This window comes from Mesitornis unicolor, unplaced genomic scaffold (assembly GCF_000695765.1).
Source record: "Mesitornis unicolor isolate BGI_N332 unplaced genomic scaffold, ASM69576v1 scaffold2331, whole genome shotgun sequence".
Lineage (NCBI taxonomy): Eukaryota > Metazoa > Chordata > Aves > Mesitornithiformes > Mesitornithidae > Mesitornis > Mesitornis unicolor.
Window position 1 is genome coordinate 451 of NW_010162956.1, and position 9,584 is coordinate 10,034.

The window sequence follows — 9,584 nt, forward strand, 5'->3', positions numbered from 1 at the left end:
TTTAATCAGGAAGAAATTTCCTGCAAAAGATCTTGGCTCTGATAAGTCCTTCATGCTGCCTTTGTACTATGGTATAAAGCAATGTCAGCACAAGGAGACAAGAAGTGATTTCCTCTTAAACCTTAGGTATCTAAATAACCTTCTTCTGGGCTGTAGAGGAAAATATACCTTACAAAATAGATTAATCTATATAATTTAAAGTTTATGTGAAGGTGTTTGCCACGCTTACCTGATTTCATAATTATTGAGTTGCTTTATTGCATTCTTTGCCTCCTGTTTATTTGAGAAGGTCACGAAGGCATATCCCCTGTTGTTGCCGTTAAAGTCCATCATCATTCTCATTTCGTAGATTTTGCCAATCTGCAAGAAAAAAGAAAGAGTTTGTCAGCAAGGTGGGAGGTATTTAAACAAGACCAAGTTCTTCCTCGACTATATTATGTCAGAGCTCCACCAAGCCAAGGGTAGTCTGGGCCAGATCATCTCCGGTTTAGCCTTGAAATGCAGCTTTAATCATCACTTACCACTGTGATACAACTACCAGGCATAACATCTTACTTTTTCACACAGTGGTATAAGTTCATCTTCAAAGAGGTCTCGAGGCAGTTTCCCAACAAAGATCTCACATCCCCTCTCTGGTGGAGGTCCGTCCCAGCCGGGTGGTGGGCCTCCGTATTTCCTCTGCCCATTTTCCTGCCATGGGGAAAAAGAAAAGGATTATTTAGAGGCAGATTTTACATGTGGGGTTAATCAACCCCTTCCCAGGGAATGAAACCTTAGATATACCCTGTTAACAGTGGGTTGAAGGCAGATTCCCTCCTTCTCTGCAAGGAGCAACTCTTTACAGACTCATCAGAGATAACACAGTGTGTATTGGCTGCTCCACTGCCATACCTCCTGATAGGCTTTGATATTCCAGTTAGGATGCTGGTGATGTGCTAGAGAAGAGACTGGTTTGTACCTAACTGAGTTTTGCTAAGGAACATGCACCAGTGCTTGTTCTGTAACCCAGTTGCTACTTTAGATGTCCAAGATGGACACTGTCCAATACCTCCTTGGAAAATGTAGGTCATCTTGGCTATGGGAGATGAATCTCAATGGACTGTGTGTTAGTTGTGAACTGTGTAATATGACACTAGCAAAATTTATAACTTGTCACAATTCTTCATCCAATCATCAACATTATTAGCACTGATATTGCCTCTTATTTTAGTAATTGATGGACAGCTTCCAATACAGACCAGAAAAAAGATACTGGAAGGATCATGTTTGAAAGCAGAAGGACTTTCCAAAAGCTGAAGGCATCTGGACCTCAGAAAATGCTAACATATATGGGGAAAACTGGGGATGAAGGTAGAAATTTGGAGAGAGACACAGACAGAATGACGCAGCCAGGGAGCCTGAGGTATGAATGCCGGTAGGTGATGCTGGAGCTGCTCAACTCATTTGAAAACAGATGTTTGTGCAAGCAGCTGGGCTTAGTGAAGGGGTACAAACACCTTATATAAGGTAAGGTGAGGACCTGGAACTGGAGATGGGCATGGAGGGATGGTGCACCCCAATTCCCGCCATTTCCTGCACCCAGGAGCAATGAAGTCCTTTCTCTAACTGTACTGGTGATTTTCCAAAGGAGCCCAGCAGAGAGGGAGGTCTGGGCAGAGGAGGTGACAGAAGCAACCCCACGGAGGGGACAGAAGAGAACATGTGGGAGACCATGCGAGGGGCAAAAGATGACGTCTGTCTGCCCAGGAGTTTCTTTAAGCAGGGAGCAAGTCTTGACCCTGAAAATATCCAGAGATATGAATCAGCCAATTTTTCCACTTTTTGCTATGTTTTTCTAGGCGAGTGTTTATCTGTTTTCCTCTAGTATTTTAATAATCTTTCCTGTATTTCTCAATTTCCTTTCTCCTCTCCTCTCCTCTCCTCTCCTCTCCTCCTCTCCCTCTCCTCCTCCCTCTCCTTCTTTCTCCTTCCCCTGTCCTCCAACAACGCCCTACACCCAGAGGAGCTGGGGCTTTAGTAATTTTTCCATATTTATCTCTTTGATCATTCCTGTAGTCATTTCCCACTCTGGGATTATTCCAGGTACTTCCTGTATGGCTGACTTAAGAGGAAAAAACCTAAAGCACATAAGCAAATGGGGACCCTTGTAGGAAAATAAGAATATGCCATGAGCTCTTTCAGTTTTTCTGAGCCTACAACAGGTCCTGAATCATCCATGCTCATTCCTGTTTTGCAAATGTTTTCAGCATAGTGATGGAGTCACAGAGACATCTGAATTTATGAATGAATTTGTATAGCAAATCTACCAGAAAGATCATGATGTTTCAGGGTATTTTTCTGTTCCCAGTTTGGCTGAACTGAACATGTTGTCGGCGTGGGATTTTTCTGTCTCTTGAGCTGTTCACTAGGTGAAAACAGCAGCGGCTTCATTTGTGGCTTGAAGGCAGCATCTCAACAAACTCATCTTGACAAGGTGTCTGAAAGAAAGTAGGACTTCAGCGTTCCCTTCACAAAGATGAGTGAGCCTAGAGTGCATTGAGGAAGAAGGTGATTGGCTGCAGGGATAGCTAGGTTGGAAGAAGACCCCAAAGAGTCATCAAAAAGGAAATTGGAGGGGAAATAAAAAAAGAGAATATCGTAAGCTTCAAAGAAAGGGAAAAAGTGGGGAGAAAGAAGATGCTGTGGGGTAAGGATCTGTGGTTTAGGACTGAGCTATAGCCAGATATGACAGGATGAAAAAGTGAAGACCAGAATAAAGCAAGCCACAGTAAAAGTAAGACATGGAGAAGTTACTTATCTTCTGGGTCAGGTGCTACAGAAAGCCTCCTCAAGGGCAATAAATGCAGCTGTTGACCTGGTTCTGGCGCACACGCAGGATTAAGGGCTATAGGAAAATGCTTTTTCCCAGGAGTCTCAGTTGTTGCTTTGGGCTGTTTTGCCCTCTAGTGCTATCAAACCAAGGCAAAGTTCAAGGCAGAGACCTACCTAAAACTCAGTATTTTCAGTTACTTAATCTAGGATGCAAAGTTGGTCATATTAGTGCCCAATGCTTTAAAAAAAATTAGCCTGTTTTGGATGTACTAACCGAGCAAGACTTCTTCAGATGGCTTTTGAAGGACATGCCCAGTCTCGACTTGCCCTAACCAGAGGAAGCTTTACACTTGGAGACCTTGAAGACCAGACTGGGAACAAATCTTTGGTGTCTGGGCAGGTGAGTCATCTGCCTCACATGTACTTGTTTGTGTTCAAGGATCTGTGCAAAAGATAGATCTGGTGGTAAGGAATTGGACTTCCTTTGGCCAACTCTGGACCTATGCTCTTCTGAAACTTTGTTTAGTGGGTTTTCTTTGCTAAGCAACCACTGCCGCCATGGCTTTGAGAAAGCGATTCCAACCTTTCCCGGCAGTTGCAGTGCTTGTTTGGTTTTTCCCCACCTTTATCATAATTTGTCATCAGGTAAAGAATTCCTGAAGGAGTAAGATCCCACTTCATAAAAGAAAGCATCTATTACACGTAGTTATGTACAGCACATATATTAGAGAAAAACAGAGGGAGAAAAACTAGCAAGGAGTGCTTCATGTACACAGATCCACTGCTCAAGCCCCTGCTGCAACGCATTGGTTCAGGATGAAGCCAGACACTGTGCAAAAAAGGACGTGACCGTGAGTTCCTACCTGGATCAAATTATATCCCGTTCGCTGAATTAATGCACGGAGGGCAGCTTCTTTCTGTGTGCCGGTCAATCCATCCCCGGATTTGTGATTTGATTCCATTGTGAGTGATTATCAGCAAAAAATCAGGTTAATTAGGGGTGCTCACTGCAATCAAATTTAAGATAAATTAAATAAATTAATATGGCTAGGAGGAGAAAGCCCACCCTCCTAAGAAAGTTAACAGGATCTTTCTTCCTAGATCAGTCATTTTGGGATTAAAAAAAACCAAACCAAAACAACACAGACTGTGTGAAAAGCAAAAATATCCCCCTTTTATATGCTGCATGAAAATCGGTAGCATTTAAACTCCCAGGCAGATTTTTGACAGTACTCCAGTCAGTCACAGAGGGATGTTGTAACGTATTGGCACATGTACCTTAGGAGGTAGACGTGTCAGGTCCCTAATCCTGTTGGCTACATGACTAAGAGTCCTTTGGGCCCCTGCAGCCCGTTGATGCCGAGGGGGGAACTTTGTACAAGCCATGTTCAGCACTTTATAAGACGTATAAGACATAGGCTCAGATTTGGCCTATTTTTAAAAATCAAGAAAATGGGAGAACTTCAGATCTGTATCTAGGTTCAGGGCTGGGACAGATGTTTTGATTCAGAGTTGCAGCTTATGGTCATATCTAATTGAAGATTATTTTTTTTAAAAAAGTTTTGGTTTTGGTTTGAAAACATCACAAAGCCAAAAGCTGAATCCAGTCATGAACTGGCAAAGGGGCATTTATAAGATGGACACATTCCTTATAATTTCAGGCTGCCCTGTTTTTCCACCATGCTGAGCTTTCAGCTTGTGCAAAAAGCATTTGTATGAGCAGGCATAGAAACAAGGTCTGCAGAAGCAACGCTGAGCTTGAGGACTCGTGATGATGAGCTGATGCTGAACACCAGCAAGTGCTAAACCAGTGGCCTCCTTGGGCCCTCACAGCTGGGGCATGTGCTATGGGCTGGTAGGACTTCATAGTAGGAAACTGCTAAATTGTGTCATCCAAACTGATCGTCATTGCCTAAAATTGCTTTCAGCTGTACAAAGGTGGAGGCCATGAAAGGCAACGATAACTCCTAGGCTCACTTGGAGAGCAAACAGGACCCAAAGGGGCTGAGGTGGGTGTACTGGGGATGGGGCACCATAGGACCCACCATGGCACAGGGATGGAGGAGGGCATGAGATGGTTGTGGGGATGCTGGGCAGTGGAGAAGAAAAAGCTGGAGGAGCAAAGGGGAAGAGATGGAAGAGACAGAAGAGTGGAAGGAGGATGGATTGCTGTGGCTGTGTTCTGAGCTAATGCCAAATTTTGGGGAGAGGACTCTAAACAATACCTCCATAGAACAGGTCTCTTGGAGCACGCAACATGAGCATTGCAGGTAAAGAAATGCAGGTAAAGAAGTGCAACATATCCAGTGACAGCAGATTTTTCTGAGTGTGCCTTGATGCTATGGAAAACAAACCACAAAAAACCTTTTCCAATAACTGCCTGTTTAACACAAAAATATTTTATTAGTACGTGATGCTTTAATTGAGGGAAGACCTAAGGTTTGAAGTTAGGCCACTTTGCCTTTGGACATTGTTTGCTCTCTTCTCCTCTGCCTTTGTGTCCTGGAAGACTTAAACAGGTGCCTAAATTTAAATAAATGGGTTACTCCCAGCACTCAAAATGGGGCATGAGCCCAGGTCTTGGAGGGTCTCAGCCTTCTGTCACTTGGGTTTTGCCACACTGAGCTCCAGAGACCGTGACTTAAATACCTGGAAATAGGGTAACGCCAGATTTTGGAACTATTTATTGCTGAGGTTCGTGAGACCTTTCTGACTTTTTTTCTTTGTCACGCTCTCAGGTTGCCCAGTGTTTTAATTACTACAAATGTGCAGGGACCGTCCAACGCAATAGCTCTCTCCCATCTCTAATTTCAAAATGAGTGTTTTCCGCAGCAACTGGAGCCTGATTATTGTTTTGTTTTGCCCTTGCTGAGGGTGGCAGCAAAACTCCATCGATGCTCATGGTTTCTGTGCCTGCTGACTCCCCAGAGCTGGGGTTCAGCACGGTGTGGAGCAGGATCAGCAAACTGTTGTGCAAAAGCAAGTTGGATGCTTTCCAGGGCTGCTTAAGAAGGAAAAAGCAGTCGTTCAATAAATACCAAATTAAAATCCATAGTGGTTTTGCATCCTCCCCTGCCTGGGCAGAGCCACCCTATATGCACCTTACGGAGGAAAGCTCTGATGTACTGCAAATTTGGCACCTTATATTTTGCTTTTTCTGTATCCTGGTGTCATCAGCGGTTTGAGCGACCAGATTGTGAATTGGGTGCAAATTTCCACAGTGCTCCATTAGCCTCTGATAGCCTTTATATCTGGACTTGAGCCCATCCTCATATACCTAAAGGCCGGCGCAGAGGTGGGGACAAAAAGGGACGGCCGCACTACGCAGATATCTCTAATATTCACCACCTTGGATTTAATAATTATTTTTTTTCTCTATCAGCTACATCCGTGCTGCAGCAACTCACGTCCCGGCAGAGAGGCTGCCCCAGGTGTTGGAGCATGGAGGCAGGCAGCAGGCACGTTGGCCTGTGCCAGCAATGTCTCCTCTCTGTGCTGGGAAAGCGGCTGGACCGCAGCCAGGCAAACCTCAGCAGGTTTCCACAGCGGCTGAGGTTTCCAGACTGTCCCCAGCCATGACCTAGATAGATGATGAGTAGTGTAAGAGCTTTTTTTCCCTTCCTACCCAGCACCCCATAAATTGCACTATTTTGCACTGCACTTCCCTACGGGCTGTCTCAGTGGCTGTTGCTTTGCATACATTTGCATATGGAGCCTTAAATATCTTACATCTCTGTACCTCTCCTCCAGGGAGGAGTAATTTCCAGTAACATCTCACTCCAGGTGATGGTTTCATGCATGAGCTGTGGGACTGGGGGGTGGACAGGAACAGAGCATCTCCCTGGCTGATGCATTTATAGCAGGAGCAATAGACCTCTTTGGCCTCTGCCTTATTAGATAAGACCAGGAAAGCTCTTCTGGGGTCTTCTCGGAAGGCATCCTGCAAATTTTTTAGGCTCTAGGCCAGCATGTCTAGACATTGATGCACTCCAGGATATGCTCAAGCAATTTGCTAGGAATAAGGGAGCAAGAGCTTTCAAGGTTGCACAAGGTATTAATCACAGCCACCGAGAAATCTGGTATTGGAGACTTCCAACTTACATTTTTTTGGAGAGTCAGAAAAATCAGTCCGTGTGCTCTTGGCACGTGTATTAATGATGATCTGGCCTTAATCTGTACCCAGTGCTTCTGTGTGCTGCCACCCTAAAAGAAAACCCATTCGACCCCAAGGGAACAGCCCTTCCCTGTGCAAACAGTTGAGCATCCTCATCCCCAGGGATGCCCTGAGTTGCCTGGACCACAGTGCAGCTGTGGCACTGGTCCTGCTGGAAGCAGGGTCTGGCTGGAGACCCCAGGGTACCTCCAGCCTGAGTTACTCCACGAGTCTCTGCTCCTGATTCAGGAGGAGCATTGGAGACCAGGGCTGGAAAAGGCTGCACACTCAGGGCTTGGACACGCACGTGGACAACCTAAAGCACCACCCAGATTCAGTTTTGTAAGGCCACTTTCAGAAATTAGGTCCTTTCTACTAACTACCAGCCACAAATCATTCACAGCTAATTTATAAGCCCTGCTGCTAGAGCGTTTTCCTCCATCAGTTGGGTTTGCATGTGATAGAAACAGAAATCATGCCTCTCTTTTTTAAGAGTTATAAATCCCAACACAACAAATCCCAAACATGGTAAAACAGGTTTTCCATCCCCCAATTTTCCAAGCATCTCTTCTCTCCCCTTTCTCTCCTACCTCCCTTGGCCTGAGGACATCTAAACAACTTTTTGGACAGGTCACTTTCCCACCCCTGCTACCCAAGGGCCCATATCCATCAGTGCACCCAGGCTATTTTCAGGAGACGAGTCATGGTGGGATGTTTGATATCTGAAACTGGAGGGATTTCAGTCTCAGTCCTTGCAGTGGTGCCGGTGAGCTGGGCTATGGTCTTTTATTATTAAGGGTAAGGGAGGAGAGCTGCTGTCACGGGACCTGGGGAAATTTACTTTCTCTCCTTCTTTGTTCCCTGGGCCATTAATCAATTAGCAAAACTGCCCTCACAGTGGAAGACTTCCTCTTCATGGCTGCTGTTGGAAAGGGTGAATGACTGCAGTAAATTAAGGCAGTATTTTAGCGTTATTTAAAAAAAAAAATCCAGACGACGACACTTAATGAAAATAATTGTTTTGCAATTCAATAATTTTCAGGGCTTTGACCCTTAGATAGCTTGCTGTTAATAATGACCATTATGCTAAAAAGAAAAGGAAAAAACAAGGATAGGGAAGTTGCATTTCATTCAGAAGTTTATACTGAAATTAGGACTTTCGGGGGTGCAACCTCTCCAGATGTGTTTCCTATTTCATCCTCATTTTTTCACTGGATTTTCAACAATTCTGTAAAGTCATCATGGTCACAGAATCAAGAGCCCTGCACCATTAGAGAAGGGAGGTACTGCTTTTATCTTCAATCACAGCATCATGTCACTTGGTTTTCCTCTCTCCATTGAACACTTTCAATTATTTAAGGTTTCTATTAAAGCTCTATAACACCAAGGCAAGAAAAGGTACTTTTATGCCTAGCAAAACCCATATTGCCAAGAAACAAACTTATTATAATACTGCTTCACCTCTTCACGACTACTTCTACACATGCTTTCCTTGCCAGCTACTGCAGGGAGATTCTATGGCTGTGCTCCATCCAGTCAGGAGCAAGATGAATCCAGAAGCTTTTACCTCAGAAAACCCACGGATTTTACTTTGCTTTTGGGTTATTTGCTTAGAAAAGGGGGAATCAGCTTTGCCATTCAAAGGATTTCTCCCGTGCCAAGATTTTTGTTGGGAGAAGGAAAGGTAATATCCACGGCCGGACCCTGCTCTCTGCCCCCACCACTTTTGCATCCCGAGCCTGTCCCTTCACAGCCCTTTAGGGGAAACCTGGTTACTGTTTCCATGAATAAGATAACGAGCTCATGTTTATCCTGCGCAGATCAATATACCTTCATGTTTGAATGTGTTGAGCCACTTGGCCACACTTAATGAAGGCTGTTTTGCACTGGTATGCCCGCCGTGCAACTGCTCTTCGCGAAGAGTAAAAGCCTTTGAAAAAGCTGGATAAATATATTCACTCTTTGCCCTTAATAACCCAAACAGGTGATTACTAGAGAAACGATTTTCCTTTAGGTTATCAGCTTGCTTTTCAAGGTTTAGGGTTTTTTTCCCCCTCCCTCCAGGCTCCAAGCAGTATATATTCACACACATACACACACACACATATATGTAAATATAAATATAACATAAAGCATTCTCATACTCTTCCCAAAAACAGACCCCTGAAGCTTTACAAGCTGCCACCAGCTCTTTGCTGGGGTGAGACATGCTGTGGGATGGAGTCCTATTGAGCAACACGGCACAAGGCTTTAGTCCCTTTGCTTTCCAGGGTGTAAGGGTCTTTTTTTTCCAGCTCAGGTGGTCTCAAGGGAAATGGGAACTCATAGATATTTGCGGGAAAGGAGGATGAATTCAAAGTTATGAAAAAGCACTGCATGCTTTGCAGCACATGAACCTTGGGAAAATATTTCATCTATAAACAGGCAAATTTTTTGTTCAGCCACTTTTGCCTGGGAAGTGGCTTCTCTCTTTGAAATACCTTTCTTCTTGCACATAGCTTTTGCGGCCGTGTTACCGAATGCACACAACAAGCTCCAAAAAAGCCCTTTCTGAGCATGAAGGGTGTCTGATGCTGAGCCCAGCCTCCTTCTTCCCCCCCCCCCCCCACTTTTTTTTTTC

General features: G+C 44.6%; 1 protein-coding gene across 1 annotated transcript; it reads right to left on the reverse strand.

The window, feature by feature from the left end:
- Window positions 1-225: 225 nt before the first annotated feature.
- LOC104547902 (APOBEC1 complementation factor-like) lies at window positions 226-3,773 on the reverse strand. Its single transcript, XM_010193771.1, has 3 exons — window positions 3,675-3,773; window positions 556-690; window positions 226-360 (listed from the first exon to the last, which is right to left on the reverse strand). Exons 1-3 carry the CDS (start codon window positions 3,771-3,773, stop codon window positions 226-228), a joined length of 369 nt encoding a protein of 122 aa, XP_010192073.1.
- Window positions 3,774-9,584: the final 5,811 nt, after the last annotated feature.